This window comes from Cyprinodon tularosa, unplaced genomic scaffold (assembly GCF_016077235.1).
Source record: "Cyprinodon tularosa strain WSP-4 unplaced genomic scaffold, ASM1607723v1 ctg198, whole genome shotgun sequence".
NCBI lineage: Eukaryota > Metazoa > Chordata > Actinopteri > Cyprinodontiformes > Cyprinodontidae > Cyprinodon > Cyprinodon tularosa.
The window spans coordinates 729,143-745,846 of NW_024038724.1; the positions used below are offsets into that span (position 1 = coordinate 729,143).

The 16,704-nt window shown below is 38.2% G+C and overlaps 1 protein-coding gene across 4 annotated transcripts in view; it reads right to left on the reverse strand.

Annotated features, from left to right (window-relative positions):
* Window positions 1-2,917: 2,917 nt before the first annotated feature.
* The window catches only part of sept4b (septin 4b), a 60,677-nt gene continuing 46,890 nt past the window's right edge, over window positions 2,918-16,704 (reverse strand). For 3 of the 4 annotated variants that reach the window (XM_038284007.1, XM_038284008.1, XM_038284009.1), the window contains 10 exons: window positions 9,595-9,691; window positions 9,390-9,476; window positions 9,196-9,319; window positions 8,986-9,120; window positions 7,739-7,856; window positions 7,557-7,658; window positions 6,403-6,499; window positions 6,124-6,286; window positions 5,953-6,052; window positions 2,918-3,024 (listed from right to left, as the gene is read on the reverse strand). In XM_038284007.1, coding sequence (XP_038139935.1) covers window positions 2,968-3,024; window positions 5,953-6,052; window positions 6,124-6,286; window positions 6,403-6,499; window positions 7,557-7,658; window positions 7,739-7,856; window positions 8,986-9,120; window positions 9,196-9,319; window positions 9,390-9,476; window positions 9,595-9,691 — 1,080 coding nt within the window. In that variant the 3' untranslated portion in view covers window positions 2,918-2,967. Of the gene's footprint in view, window positions 3,025-5,952; window positions 6,053-6,123; window positions 6,287-6,402; window positions 6,500-7,556; window positions 7,659-7,738; window positions 7,857-8,985; window positions 9,121-9,195; window positions 9,320-9,389; window positions 9,477-9,594; window positions 9,692-11,457; window positions 11,767-13,817; window positions 13,933-14,840; window positions 14,937-16,704 lie in introns of those variants that run through there. The other variant, XM_038284006.1, reaches the window with a different exon arrangement.

Here is a 16,704-nt window from a genome sequence, read left to right on the forward strand (position 1 = left end):
ACCAGAGGTTTTGTCTCATGCTAAGGAAAAAATTCAGCTAAATTTGGTAATGATCCAGATTAGTTTAAGATGTAAGTCACAATTTGCTGCTTGCAAAGGTCTGTGCTCTAAGAGTTATTTTCTAGTTATATTTGGAGTAAAAAAGGGGAACATCATCCTGTGAAACAAAGGGATGGGACCATCATGGTGTGGGGTTGGTTTGCTGCACTTCACAAAATAGAGGACCTCATGTGGAAATTCTGAAGCAACATCTCAAGTTGTTTGGGTGTAAACAGATCTTCCAAATGGACAATGTCCCAAAGCTGACAGAGAAACTGGTTACAGAGTGACTGATGAAAAAGTCAATGTTTTGGGAGTTTTGTTTAAAGGTAGAGCTAAAAAAAGCAAGGCTGCAACCAACTTGGCTCAGTTACACCAGTTCAGTCAGGAGAAAGTGGCCAAAGGCAGGGATACCACATATTTACATGCATGAATGCACACCTTCAATAAAATAATAAAACAAGATCTAAAGAAGGATCCAATTACTACGGCATTTAGAAAATAAAAATAAATTTGTTAATCCTAACAGACCCTTGGTCTGAGCGTCATTTAATTTTTGACAGTGAGCAATAAAAAGTTTTGTTTATATATATATATATAAAAATATATATAAATAATATATATATATATAAATAATATATATATATATATATATAGAGAGAGAGAGAGTACTTTACCTTCCTGAGCATCTGCATTATTTGCTAAATTCTGTTCTGAGTTACTGGTTCATCCATTTAACACACTGTAAGGGAAGGAAATTAATCCCCAACTTTATACACTTGGATTCCTTGTTTACATACATTTTTATGCATAGAACACACAATCAATGGTCAAATATATGCAGAATTTAGGCCTTTTGAAAAACAAAAACAGACCAGTTGCTTTATATAATGAACTCCTTGCAGGATCATTTCCTGTTTCTTCTAATATGTTCCTAACTTTTCAAAGGAGAATTAGTCTTTTTTTCTACAGGAGGCTTGGTTCCGGTGTGTGAAGACGATAAAGGAAACTAAAGAGAACATGAATACATAGAACGAGTAAACTGGTACCAATTAAAGCATGGCAGAGGTCCCATCATGAGTATTTTATGTGAATAAGTTCCATTATCAGTACAAGGAATAAAAGTAAGATGACTTACCCTTTTCTCCTCTGAAATAGGCGCAAACTGGAACCGATTCTTATGTCTTTGCCTTCTGTGTCCAACCAAAACTTTATTTTCTTTTAACAGATGTTCAGACATTAAAATATATATAATTTAGAGTGAAGAGGAAATATGCAGAAAGAGTATTTAAACAAAGTGTTGTTCTGTATGTTCAGGTCACAAAACTGAATTTATAAAGATAAAAAGTATCCGATTAAGAATGACAGTTTCAAAATATTTTATTGCAATATAACTGTAGAGCTATTACATTAGAATTCATAAGCTTTTCTCCAAAATTAGTCAATGTGTAAAAGTCAAAACATAAATATATTCAAAGAAACATAAAATAACAGAAGTCAAGTTCTTTAAAACAAAAATCTTTCCAATAGAAACCGGAGGAATGTCCAAACATTTTAACCCAAAATTAAGCTTTTTAAGAAATTCAAGGACTAGTGTTAACATTTACAGTCCCCAACTAAAGAGTTACCTTAAAGAAAACATTACAAAATCCAACCAAAATAAAAAAAATATTTTTTTCAACATTTCTTTTTCGAAAAACTTAAAGGTTATTAAACAAACCAACAATCTGAGCTCGTCGTTACAAAACTGCATGCAAAAATATATACAGCGTCCGCTGGAGAATTCAGCTTCCTCCACATTCATCGGCTCTCCTGGTGCAGACGTGTAAAAAGCCTTAAATTAGGACATGTCTTACATTGTTGTATAAACTGGCTTTAGAAAAAGAAAGGGAAATCTGAATGTTGCTTTTTAAATTATTTTTAAGAAACTGCATTTATGGCAGGAAATAATCTCAGAAAAGTTTTTGAAAAAAATTTGAGAATAATAATCTATCTTGAGCTAACTTAGCTGAGGGTTTGGTCACATGCTTTGGATCGTGATTCTCACACTTTGCTTGTAGAAAAAAAAGCAGCTTTTTGTGTAAATGTTGCTTAATGTCTAAAGCCTCAGAAAAGAGCAACTGTCCCCAAGCATCACCGGCTCTCTACCATGCCTGACAGTGGGCACTATTGTCTATCTTCATGTTGCCCAGCCAATTATAACTCTCCTTTCCAATAAGAGTCCTCTGAAGAGCAGCTACATGAAAGTGGCCAATGTAAGTTAGATTTTTATTATATAAATATAAAATATCCACATACTCTGATCAATTTAAACTGCTATGTTGGAGAGATTTTAAGGGGGATCAGTAAGAATTTTAACAGTGAATTCTTTTTATTTTATTAATGAATAAATCAACTATCTGCAGAAATACACTACTGCAATGAAAGATTAGTTCATTTAAGGGATTTTTACACATCCTCACCAGGACTGCCAACAATAGCTGACCCTTTCAGTAAGAAAATATGTAAAGTAAATACTGGCCAAAAAAAAGCAGAGCCCCTGACATCCATAAAGTCACAAAGCGAGGCATTGAAGGTGAAAATTAAATTAACTGTGTAGACGTGAAACAGATATACATAAAAAATGAAGCAATAAGGATGCAGGGGAGGCTAAATCCATCTGATCCATGTAAAGTGAAGGACTGTGGTTGGGGGACAAAAGACAGGCTGAGTGGGATTTAAGAAAATTCAACAAAACAGGGAAAATAAAGACAGGAGGAAGGGGAAGAATATTAACCCCCTCGTTAACAAGAAGACGTCCTGATCCCAGCTGATAAAGAGTCGGGGGGGCAGAGTGCTGTCAGTGTTCAGCTGTGGAATGAAGGATGCCGGGATTTTTTCTCTCTCCGTTTTTTTTTTAATGTGCAGAGTTCTTTGTTAACAGCCGTCCTACTGGGTGATCAAATGATCCTGGTACCTCTGCAGCATCTCCTGCATCCGCCGCAGCTGTGAGGAAAGAAGAAAGATGTCAGCAACAGCATCCAGCTTCAACCGGAAGTATAAAAGTCTGGGCATGTCAGCTTCGACCTGTGCTAATTATCTAAACAGGACTACAGGCACAACTAAATCGATAACACCAGCAGGATCATGTGATGGGCATGGATCACGTGACCTGGGAACAGCCAAAGGGAGCCGGCGGCCCCTCAGAGGGAATTGTGTCATGACATTAAAACATTATGGGAGCTGCGGGCTGTCCGTGTGGCAGTCTGCAGTTATTTAGTTAAAGACAATATGCCCTTCAAAATAAAATAAAAACAAGTGGTGGAAGAAAATGTATTTTTATTTCCAAATAAATAGATTTCTGAGGATTAAATGGGGAAGAGAGAAGGATAATAAAATACATCATCAGCTGTGAGATCTACTAAATAATTATAAAAAAACAAATAGTTGAATTTAAGGTTCATATCTTAAAGGAAAAATAATAGAAATCTAATAACATGTTTTTAAAAAATCACAAACTCCTAAATATTCTGTTTGCTAACTTTAATTCTATGACTATCATTTCACCCTCCTAAAGGAATTTGCCTTCCTAACAATGATTTAAAAAATTTGGCTCAAAAAATGATCCCATATTGATCAATAATATACTGACATTGATCTTGGTCTGAGTTTTACACATAAACTCATATACGGCGTAAATTATTAAGATCTGGTTTCATTTATTGTGGACCCTATAAGAGGTTGTTCACTTTTTTTTTTTTACATTTTAAAAAGTGTACAAATTATTTTTGGCTAATCCCCAATGAACAATGAAATGTTGATTTTTTCCCCCCACCCATCTCTACTTTATTAGTCATAACAAATAACCTATTAACCTATGATGAGGTCAATTTATTGTTGCTAAATACTTAAAACATGTGCAAATTAAATAATTCCTGAAATAAAAATGATCTAAAACAAATTTCAGTTTAAATGATGAAAATTGTGAACAACTCCTTAAATAGGTTCCAAATACAACCTTCATGTCAACCATCGACACAAAAGCCTTTGCTGGATGGTCTGTATGAGCTGAAAAGAAAGGAGACACTCTCTGCTTTCATCAATAACTTCTGGAATAATCTCAGCTGGATACTTGATCACTTTTTCACCACCAGGAACGGTGAAGCACTTCTGGATTGGTTGTTTTATGTGTTCTTTTTGTACCAGACATTTAAACATAATCTATGCATTACCAGTAAGGCTGATGCAACTAAACACAAGGTTAGAAAATACCAACATACATGGACATGTACTGTTTAATCAACCGGAAAACTCTACTGCAGTGGCATCACCTCAACCCATAGAGCCCTGAAATGGTTTACACAATTAAACAAGGTTTCAAAAAGAAACCCAAAATCTGCACGGTAACATCAGGATGGCTAACCCTGGCGCTTTAAGCTGGATTTTCGTGAGATTTGAGTATTCAGTCTCACAACAAATCCATCCTGAAAGACCCCTGCTAATACGTCCGTCTCCAAACAACCAGCGGGTCGGACCAATGACATGTCAGCAGTGTTTTTTGGGGCGGGACATGTAGGAATGATGACAGTCAGAAGGGCCTTTGACACATTTGTAATGCCCCAGCAATTGACTCAGTTTTAGGTAAAATAGAGACAATTTCTCATTTAAAAAAAGAAGCACTTTGTGCATTTGTAGATGGGACAGATGTCTGCATTTCTTCTGACAGGATTTGGAAAAAGTTTGATCTATCTGCTTACAAAACAACACAATTCACTGCTACAAATGGCTGAATATATTCTATATATCTTATATTGTATATAGCTATAGATTCTGTTTATATATATATATATATATATATATATATGTATATATATATATATATATATATATATATATATATATATATATATATATATATATATATATATATATGTATATATATAATTTGTCGGCACCATCAACACCAAGTCAAATTGGCACCCTTAGGACCCAATTCATCTCAAAATGAAAACAGTTGATTTTGGGGGTTAGTTTCTATTTAATGTCCCTCAATTTTATTCCAGGGTTAAAATATTCTGGTTTATTAGTTGGAAAACCCATCTGGATCCAGCTGGGTGAGGTTCATTAAAAAGAGAAAATTGAGTAACATAGTAGAACTCTGGACATGGTTGTTTTTTCCAGCAGGACCAATGATCAAATCACACATTAAAACTGGTTTGGGAATCAATAAAACAGGCAAATAGCGTCACCATTAGCCGCATTAAATACCTGCAGACTACATTAGAAAGGAGAAGTTCTGCTATGAATCAGCTCTACTGTTCCTGCCAATAAATTAATTAAATATCCAGCTAGAAATAGACCAGAAGCTTTGATAACATCAAAAAATCTCATATTTCTCTGCAACTTGAGAAATATTAAATTAAATAAAAGCAGAGGTACAAGTATATATTCAAACCTGAATGTTTAGTTTTCAAATTATTTTTTTGTTTAAAATAAAAAAATCAAGTTTTTTCCTTGTATCATCAATCCATTCAGAAAAATAAATAAATAAACCTTAAACATTATTCCATCTATTTGTCAAAACTCAAACTCTGTGGGAAACATCAGAAACTAATAACAGAGTAGATGTTGTAAGGATTAGACTGTGGAGGTTTTAGATCTCCGAACATTTGGCCCAAAATCTATTTCTGTCACTTAACAGCAGTTTGTGAGAACTGTTCTAAAGGTGCAAATATCTGCATAAATAATCTACTTCAGTCTTAGTTTAGAAGGACTTTGAGGTAACGATGCTAAACAGCATCAGAGAGCTTGGTCAGCCTTCTGATCTGAACGTGTCCCTTTGCCAGGCTGAGGCGCTGAGGGCTCATGGCGCCCAGCGTCGTGCTGAGACACTGGGTCTGGATGCGACTCCTGTTCGCGGTGGGCGTTCCGTACCTCCTCGTCTTTCTCTCGTATGAGCTTTTCCGTCTCGCTCTCCGTGCCTCCGGGGACCATGGGGATGGGGAAGTCTGTGCCGCTCTCCCTGGTTAGCTTACTGCAGAGAGATGCTGGTTAGTTTTAACCCACCGCTGTATTAGCTCAACAGCTCGTCCTCTACGATCGTACTTGCGGTTTCGTTCCTTGACGACCATGCGGGTCATGCTCTGGATGCAATGTGCTCTGTAGTTCTCATAGTGAGTCTCTCGGGTCACATCCTTTAGGTCTTGCATGTGTGTGCGTACAAGCATGTTCCTCAGCTTAATGAAGTCACAGTGAGCAGAGTTTTCCACTAAAAGAGAAAATACATGAAGTTTAGCTTCTTTATAAACCATGGCGCTAATAGGATCAGAGGCAAGGTGGATCTGAACTAGGCTGCTGGCCACTAGAATCTGACTTGTGAATCACCTTCTACGATGCCCCAGGGGTAGAGGCGGCCCCTCACCCTCTTCCCTTTGGCCTCCACCACCGTGTTGCTGCCAATCACTGCAAAGGGAATGCTCTCCTTAAAGAAAGAACAGTAAAACCCCAACAGTTAGAACGACATCTTTAGACATTCAACAGATTTAAGAAGGTCTGGTTAGTGATGGACGCGTACAGCACTGAATGATCCACTGAGCCTGATGCAGTTCATCACAGCCTAATCTGAGCTGATCTACAGAGGGAAATGTTTGCCTTTTTGTTTTTGCTGAACACCCAAAGCTCAGAGAGTTTGGATGAAGAGGATCTTTGAACATCGATGCCACAGATTCTCACCTGGATTTAGGCCTTTACCTAGAATAGATCATTCTAACGCATCAGCTAGTTTGAGCTAAACTAGTTTGAGGTTACAGGTCCTGTAGGAAGATCCTTGCAGCTTCTATCAGGGCTACATTCTGTGTTTACCTCCCTCAATCTCCTCTACACCTCCGACCACCTTTCCTGTCCCAGTAGAAGCAAAGCAATCCCCCAGCATGATGCTACCACCATGTTTCATCAGGGGCTGCTTTTTTTTTCTGTGTATTGTGTAGTGTTAGATTTCATTTAATCGAAGAAGGTGTTTCTTCTTGTTTGCTTTGTCGCAAGCATTTTTGTATCAAACAAAGAAACTGAATTTTTTTTCTTAACATGAGCTTTTTTTCCAATTCTTCAGGTTCTTCCAGCTGAGCTGTGGAGCTCTGCAACTTCTCCAGAGGAGCTACAGGACTTTTAGCTGCTTCTCTGATTTATGCTCTCCTTACCCGACATGTCAGATTAGTTAGACAGCCATGTTTTGATTACTTTTTAACTGTGCCTATAATTTTTATTTTCCATTTTTTTGGAAGAACAATTAATCATACTTCTGAGGTTTTCATTATGCTGTCTGTTCACTGATGTACTCTAGCAAACCTCTGTACCCCGCTGGAACACAGATGGGTTTTATTTGCTACTCAGAGGACTAAAGAAGGCAACTGGATCTCATTTAAGGCTATTAGAGACAAACACATGCCATTGTTTTGTTTTTTTGTGGTTAAAATTAGCTTTTTGTTTTCTCCAAGCTCGGTTGCTCAGAGGAAATTCCTTTCCTTTTTTTCCCCACTCACCTTCAGCTCCAGGTCTTGCTGCTTAAACTCTTCATCTTCATCAGAGTCACAGTCGGGGAACTGATAGATCTTGATGCCATACTGTTCAATCTCCTCTCTGATCTGTGGCAACATGTGCCATTAGAATTTAGGCAGCACTGAATATTTATCAGAGAAGAAAAATAAATAAATGATTGCCTTGCCTTAATTTTCTTTTTCTTCACCTCACTCGGGGTGAGCGTATCAGCTTTAGCCAGAATGGGCACAATGTTGACCTTCTCATGCAGAGCTTTCATGAATTCAACATCCAGAGGTCGGAGACTGGAAGGAGCATAAAACACAAGGAAACACGCCATATTAAACAAAGAGATACATTCTAGATGTCTGATGAGCCCAACATTTAGTATGAGCAGACATTAACTGCATTAAATAGGCCGCAGGAAATGAAGAGTATGTATAGAGACTAACCAGCAGAGGGCGCCCTTTCCTCACATATCTAACATTTTAATGCACTGTAAGCTTATTTCTAGTTGAGTAACACAGATGTGGAAAATTAAGTGTGAGCAAGCCGGAAGAAAAGCATCAAATCAGCAGAAAAGGCTCATCAGTGTAAAAGAGCAGCACTAATACTAAAGTTTCCTGAAGGCATCTTAGAGCTGAGGAGGGTCAGAGCTTCCTGCATTACCTGTTTTACTATTAAATGGCCAACTGAGCAGGAGATACATCCTTTAGAGCTGTCAAATGTTTAGCAATGTCAAAGGTTCATGCCTTTAGTATATCAAATTTATAAACTTTTCGGTTGATTTTTTTCCCCAACACGATAAAAACAAGGTTTCCCTGTAAATCACAGCATTTAATGTAGATATTTATAGATAGAAGGAAGAAAGACAGACAATTAGAAGGATAAATGGATGTATGGAGCAAGGTTTGAATAGTTTTGACGCTTTCGTTTTTATTTACTTCTGATTTTCTTCTCTATTTCAGTTTTAATTTGTTTTTGTATTTGTTAGCTAGTTTAGTTTAGGAAAAAAATAAAATAAAATAACAGTCGGAAACTAGACCTTATATTAATACATTATGATAAAGGCACAAACGCAAACAAAGCATATTTTCTCTAGAAGTCAATTAGTTTTAATTAGTTTGATAAACTATTACAGTTCAAGTTAATTTTCATGTTTTTTCAAGGGCTAGTTTTTATTTTTCTAGTTTTGGTTTTAATTAATGATAATCTTGGAGTGGCTGAGAGACAGATGGACAAACTGATTGGATGATGACTTTACAGCAAAATGGAAGAATTATTTATATAACAAGCCAGTATTAAGATAATTTAAAAATATTTAACCTAAATCCTTTGCAGGAATCCTGGAACATACACTTCAGATTGTATCATGTATGTTGTGCAGAAAGACAAACAAGGCTATTGTTCCTCAGGATGAGAAAAACCTCCTACCCGTGACCGAAGGGTGAGATGAAATACAGGCAGCAGTGCACACGGTTGTCCTGGATGTTCTTGCGGTTGAGGCCGCTCTCGTCCCTGAAGTACTGCTCGAACTGCTGGTCGATGTAGTCTGCCACCGACTTCCAGCTGCAACCGAGACACAAAGGAGCGTTCAGTCTCCCAGCAGCTCAGGGAGACCATCGCTACACTTTTGATACGTACCATTCAGTGTTGTTTACAGCATCACCAAATCCAGGCGTGTCCACGATGGTGAGCTTAAGCTTCACGCCTTTCTCTTCTATATCCACGGTGTGTTTGGTGATTTCAACTGTTTGCGTGATCCTCTCTGAGGAGAGACTTCAAATATGAGCAAAAAGACAACAAATGCATCAAAGTTCAAAGCTGCAGTTCCTCACCTTCCGCATTAAGCAGCTTCCTATCTTTGTACAAATCTGTGAGAAACAGGCTGTTGACCAGAGTGGACTTTCCCAGGCCGGACTCACCTTCAAAGAAAGGACAAAACCTACATCAGCAAGGCTTAAAACTCTGAGTAACAAGTTCTTCCAAGTCAAAGGTGAGCTTAGGATCAAATGTCTCGAAAAGTGTAAGTCAGGGATTTACCAGCCACCATGAGGGTGAAGTCAAACCCTTTTTTGACTGATTTGCGGTGCACCTGGTTTGGTAACGTTGCAAAGCCCACATATTCCTTGTCTGGATCCTAAAAGTAAACCAAAAGGTAAAACCTCATCAGTGATAGAAAGGTTCAAACATAAAGGCAATTACTTTAAACAACTGGACTGAAGACAAAATTAAACAATTAACTGGATAAAAATCAATTTCAGAAATAGATAATACATTTTGGGACAGTGGGAATCCTCAGAGGTGAATGTTTAGACCCAAATAATAATTCATATTTCATGTGAGCAAATAATGAAATCTACTGCAATGCATTTCATTGGCCTAAATACCACATTCTTTACTTCTTTTGCCAAAAGGTTATCAATGCATGAAGGACGCAATGAAAAACCATTGAACAACTGGAAAGGAAAGATCCATATAAATAAAACAAAACAGAGCAACACAGACACAATATGTGAGTTAGTTTGGCCAAATTCAAATGACAGAGAGAGATGATGATAAGATTAAAGGCACACTATGCAACATTTTTCAGTTAATTAATGTGTTCCATAACGTTTTGGATGATTAAATGAGTCATTTCAGGTTGAACAAAGGTATTCTCGGCCGCCCTGGTGGTCTGTGGGGGAAATACTGCACTTGCAATTGCAGGAGCACCGACCCGCACCCACAGGCTCAGAAGTCTCGTGAGAGTCAGTCTTGCTTTACGGCCGAGAACTGCTACACCCCCCAGTTAAAAGCATTCTCGTTGCTAGCACAGTGGCGATCCTTGTGCAGTTATGCTACGTTCACGCAGCAAAAGCAGCAAAATCGTGTCTGCTGCTTCATTTTTGCTGCTTGAACCAGTTAGTTCTGACACGCGGCTGAAGCAGCTTTGCTGCTCTGGCTGTGCGGTGCAAAAGTGTGTCTGACGCGCGTTGGGCGGAGCTTCACTATCCTTTCTCTGCCTTGCAGCTATATTTGCTGTGATCATTTGGAATAAAGTAGTTTTAATATGTGTTTAAATGAGAAAATACACCTGAAAACGTAATCAGTGCCGTCAGTTCATTCAGATTATAATCCTGCCTTCAATATTTTTTCTGTCGGAGCCGCTCAGACCCCCACATACCAGCGGTGCGCCGACAGAAGGAACCCCTTCATCAGCAGCCTCTGGCCAGGTCACGTCCTCGCGGTTCACCGCGGCAGCTGGTAGGTGTTTTTCATCTAAATAATCCAAACTGCATATTCTGCCGGCAGATTTCTGCATTTTAAGTTAATTTAGGCGTCAATAAACTGTTTAAGAGGAGAGATCATAGCCTCTGATCATCAGCGCTGTGTCTCTCTCCCTGCTTCAGCTGCTCAGACGCGCTGGGCCTGCTGCTCCTTTGCTGCGCCTTGACGCGCGTCAACCATTGACTTTGCATGTAAACTCGCTGCTTCTGTCGCGCCAGCTGCGGTGTGAACGCAGCATTAGTCATTCGTTGCGTTCGCCTGTCTGCTAAGCTCAAAACAACCGCGCCTGGCTTGACGGAGAAACCAGGAGAACAGCTGTGCATATTTACGACAGTGCACTTTTACTTTCGCCCTCTGGGGGGAGTCTCGCTGGAAAATCAACATCGGTTGCATAGTGTACCTTTAATGCATTCTACAGCTGCCATAAACATGAGGATTTAAAACCATGTAGGCAACAACACCACAGGAGCCAAATGCATCAAAGCTTTGCTTCCAGGGACCAAGAAAGCCAAAAAAACAACTTGTTCTTCACAGAAAAAAAATCACAGTGTTTTTAAAAACGCCAAAGCAAGCCGCCTTCAAAGCAGATCCAAACTTTACCATCCGGGTTTACTGAGACTCCTTTTTTTTTTTTACCTTATTATTGCTGTATGGATCAAACAAAGCCCAGGGGCTCCTGGGTCTGGAAGGACTGATGGGAGGGGGCAAATCAAACTCCACACTTTTACTCTGCGACAAGCCAGAAGATGAACCTGCGTCTGACAGGGCTGGACCTGCTGATGGGGGCTCCAAATGAGACGGGGTGAGGGGCCGGTCTCGGCCAACAAACTCTCCGTCTGCAAGGTGGACTTCGAGGTCCTGCTGGTGGGTTTGGCTTTGCCCTTCATAATGTGGAGCATCATGCATTATGTTCTCCACATCAGAGTCGTCTGAATGGCTCAAATGCTAGAGAGACACCGAGGCCAGAGAGGCGGGGGGATGAGGAGGAAAGAAACGGAGCAAATGGGAAATGAGAAAGAAGAAATGAACAGAGCTCAACGAGGAGGGAAAGATACAAAGATCCAAGAAGGCGCCAGAAATTTGAAAAATGATCGCCATGGTTTAAGCATTTCTGCACAATCAACTGGAGCAGTAAACTAAATGTTGGGCAAAAGTTATCTAGTAATTACTTTCTCCAGTAGACTGACAAAAATGTCCTTCTTTCTTATAATTAATTTGAATCATATTTTTGGAATTTATGATTTTTTATGTAAATGGTTTGCCACCATACACTAGTTTGAACTAGGACTGCAACTAATTATTATTTAATATTAATATTTTTTTGTTTAATCGATAAACAATCTTGTAGCCAAAGGTTCCTTAAAGAAATTTTTTTACCAAATTAAACCAGGTTAAACCAAAAGTTTTTTCACTTGAGGAGTTCTGGATAGAGCATATTGACAGACATTTGTTTTTATTTATCTTCAATGCAAAATGTTTATATATTTTTAACAATTTTGATATAATTACTGCTTTAAAAGGGTTGCTCTATCAGCTAAAGGTTTTACAGTCTCTCTACTACAGTTAACGATTAATCAATGACTAAATTAGTTGATGATTATCTCAAAAATCGATTAATCCAATTAATCTTTTCATACATTTTTTTGAACATTAACTTAATCTGATTTCTTAATCTGATTTGATAAAAAAACACAACCTAAATAAATAATTGTGTTCGTCTTTCCCCTTAGAGAGGTTGTTTTTGCTTTTTTATTTCTACACTCAAATGATTTTGATTATCAGAGAAAAACTGTTTTGCGATCAATGGTTTGTGATAATGTTTCTATAAATGTGGAGGAAATAAGGTCCTTTTTCAATGCCAATTGTTTAATTTAGTTACAATGGAGGGTTTCTGAGCTGGAGCGGCCTGTTGAAGTTCATACCACAGCATCTTAATCTGATTAAAGCCAATAAAAAATAAATACTTTGACTTAGGGCTGGGCGATATAGAAAAAAAGCTTATCGATAAAAAAAAAATGCATATTGATCGATATCGATAATTATTGAAAAGATTTGAAACCATATTTTATGTGCAGCTCTGCCTGGACATTTTATGATATTGCTAAATGATTTAATTTTAATAAAGAACACAAACACAGACTTCCAATTAAATATTTATTTAACCAACTTTTTTAACCATAACAGAATTGTTTTAAAGAAAAATAACTTAAGAGACCTGAGTTATGTTATTAAATACTGACAAAGAATAAACTAAAATGACCAAAATAAATATAACAAATAAATAACTTTTATCGACACTGTTTTTTTCTATTGCGCCACACGTCTATCGATCGATATATATCATTATTGAATTATCGCCCAGCCCTACTTTGACTAGGCCAATTCAAGCCTTTTATTTAGTCTTTTTTCAAAGAAAAAAAAAATCAACACCTTTTTTCTACCCTTATTGAACCTGTTCAGATCAGTGGTTGGTGAGCTGCCTTTTGGCCTACTTCAGGCTTCTATTTTAATCATTTCTTTATTCTTACACAGTAGTAGAAATCAGACCTGGGTAGTAAACCCAAACTCTACTTCCAAAAAAAATTAGTTTTTTCACATAGGACGACGTGGTTTGTGGTTTGTTAATGGAAGAACAATAAACTTAAAAGCTGCTGTTAGCTAATCTTTGTCAAATATACTTAAGAAACTTGAACAAACAAATCTGTAAGGTGGGAAATATTTTCCTTACAGCACTGTAGGTCTCTATCTTATTTATTGGAAAGTAATGCATCCAAGTCCATGTTTAATGGAGAAAATAAAACTTTTGCCGACAAATATTTGAACTCAAAATGATAAAAAAAAAGCTTTCTCTTTTGCGAATAAAGACATATTGAATTAAAGAGTGATTCCGTATCAAAGATCTAAGTCCTGTTTTCCAAGAATGAAAATCTGTTTTGTTTCTTAGTAAAAAATGAAGCAGTGAGCCTCCATCTTTATCTCTGCAAAGGCACGGATACCTGCGCAGCACCGAGGTGTCTTATCTGATTAGGAGAGGATGGGCAGGAGTCCTGCTCATCTGATGAAGAGGAGGGGTCATGGTCGATGTCCTCCATGGATGCTACACTGCACAGTCTCCAGACACAGCAAAGAAAGACATCCAGAATAAAGAAGGGAGAGGAGCGCCCGAAGTGGGAAAATCAGACAAACAAGGTTCAAGAATCGTGAACAGTGTGGGAAAAGGATGAAGGAGGATGGAAGGGATAATAATGAGATAACAGGTTACAGAAAGAAAAATAAAATTAGCAACAGCAACTTTTTAAAAGAGAAATGGTATGACTACAGCTTCCATGGAGCCAGTGTTTGGCTAAGAGAATAAAGCAATGATTGAGCAGAACGTGGGGCATTTTGAGGGCAGCTGTGTATGTTTTTAATCTCTGCACAGTGCGCTTTTCAGCCTTCAAACAGCACCCCTGACTTCCTCCCCTTCAGGCAATGTTGGTAACTGAAATAATACAAAGTCGCAGCTGCAGTTGAATAATGCAAAAAAAAAAATACACTAAATGTTTCATGAGAAGCTAAGCCGCTCGTATCTAAAAACTAGTCTGTCAATATTTTATATACTTTAAACTTGATATCAGTATAAATTACATCATAAATGATAAAATAGTTTTTGTGATTTCAGAGATTTAACTGTACAGAGATTTGTAGTTCTAGGGCAGAAGGAAAACTGACCTGCTTCCCTGGACTATCAGCAAATCACTGAGATCAATGACCAACATGGAGGGCCTGTGACCTACATAACACCAGGGGGATGGTCGATCACACCGCTTTTATCCTACAGCCTCCTGCTTTCGCTAAATATGATGCCATAAAACTATAAAGAGTCTTCAAGCAGCATCTGGGCTGCCTAACAATAACTCCTCCCACTACTGAGACCATAAAAACATTATCCAGTTCATCCTCAGAGAATCTGATAATTAACTCCCTTCACTGTTCACAAGTCCATGCAGAGCATCACCTCCTCTGTTCCAGTTCCTCACCTGTTGTACTTGATATCTGAATGTAAAACCTCCTCTCTGCTCCTCAGTTAGCTCCGTGCTACAAGGGCTCCAGCAGGCAGAGAGAGCATCAGCTCCAGCATTTATACAGAGGACGCTGTGTCCTTCAGATCCACTGAGCCAATCGCTGCACCGGGAACTGATCGACAACATTGAAGAACTCCATTCAGAGGCTCAACACGCACCCCCACTACAGCACCAAAAACTAAAAGACTTGAAGATTCAACAGTAGGAGTTATTCATATTAAACAAAACAAAATTTTTCAAAGGAGAGTTGTAGAGTTATGAGACCTCTACAGTCGTCCAAAAACATCAGTTGCTCTCCCATAGCTCAAAATAGGGAAGCAGCTGATGCAGTGCAAATGAAGCAGTTCTGGTATCTGTCATTGCTCTGGCCTCTCTGATGGCATTCAGCAAGGAAAGTGAAGAACCATCCAACTGTGGATGTACTGTATTTGCATAGAGCAGGGGTTGCAAAGTGTGGGATGGTTGCATGAAGAAAGAAATGCATTTATACAATTGTGCCGATGTGAATGAAATGAGTAACTGTAGTGCTTAATAGGTGAGGATAGTTCAACAAGGACAGTTTCATATTCACACTGCAAAGAGGGTGATTTGTTGCAATTTTCCTTCTCTTAGTAACTGTATACCTCAACCAATCGGAGGTAAGTGGTGAAGATTGCAGATGACCCCTCCCATCCAGGACACAAACTGTTCCAGACTCCACTCTTTGGCAGGAATCTGAGGCTCATCAGACCCAAAACTTCCTGCAACAAAAACTGCTCCTTCCTTTTCTGCTGATGACATCATTAACAAAGCCTTGGTCCACAGCTGAAACATTCCCATTTAAATTTAAATGCATATTTAACCACATGCCAATATTATATACATTTAATTTCATATTGCTATTGCATATTTTCAAGATGTCATGTCCTTCCTCTGCAGAAAGTTTCAAATGATTCTCTATTCTCATTATATTCCTATTCAACATCTCCCTATGTGTAGTACGTTATCACCAAAGCAAATTCTTCTTATCTGTAGAACACTACAGCTACCGTCTCCACTCCATTTCGGTACAGAACCCCATGCATCATTGAGGAGGGAATGGATTTCTAACTCACTGATTTTAAGTGAGTTTTTCCAAAATACAAAGTTTTTGAATAGCCCCTCCAAACGTGCAATGATCACCTTTACCACAGGTGATAACTGAAGTTGGCTAAATGTCTGGCATTCATTTTTTCTGGTCTATTTTTTCACCCGCTTGGCCTAAATAAGATCAGATATGGTGGAAAGGTCTGCACAGTGACTTTCTTGGTAAAAATCAAACTCTGACAGGTAGACTTCAATAGACAAGAGAAAGAAGCAAGATAAAGAACAATCGTCTGATCTGATGATGTGGTAAAGCGAGCCGGGCAGGTGAAATGTACGAAAAATGTTTTGCGTCAGGGACGAAACATCTGCAGAAGTTTGGCACGTTTTTAGTTGGACTTGGTTCTTTAATGTTAATAAATGCTTCAGAAAATAACTGCAGGCTAAGCTAATAAATCAATGACCTGGAAGAAAAAAAAGCCACAAAAGCTGCTTTGTATGACAGAATGACAATATGGAAACTATACCAGCAACTATGTGCAGACATTAGTTAAACATAAGCAGGGCGCCAAACAAGTGGTTTCAGATGAAAAGGAGGATTACAACAAATGCACAGTGAATTAAAAAAATAATACCCATAACATCTAGAAAGAACTTCATAAAGACAAAAAAGTCAATTTGGGGATGAATTAACCTTTGAAGAAAATGTCTTACTTTTCCTTCCTTTCACCAGCATTCCTGAACTGTGTGAACCCTA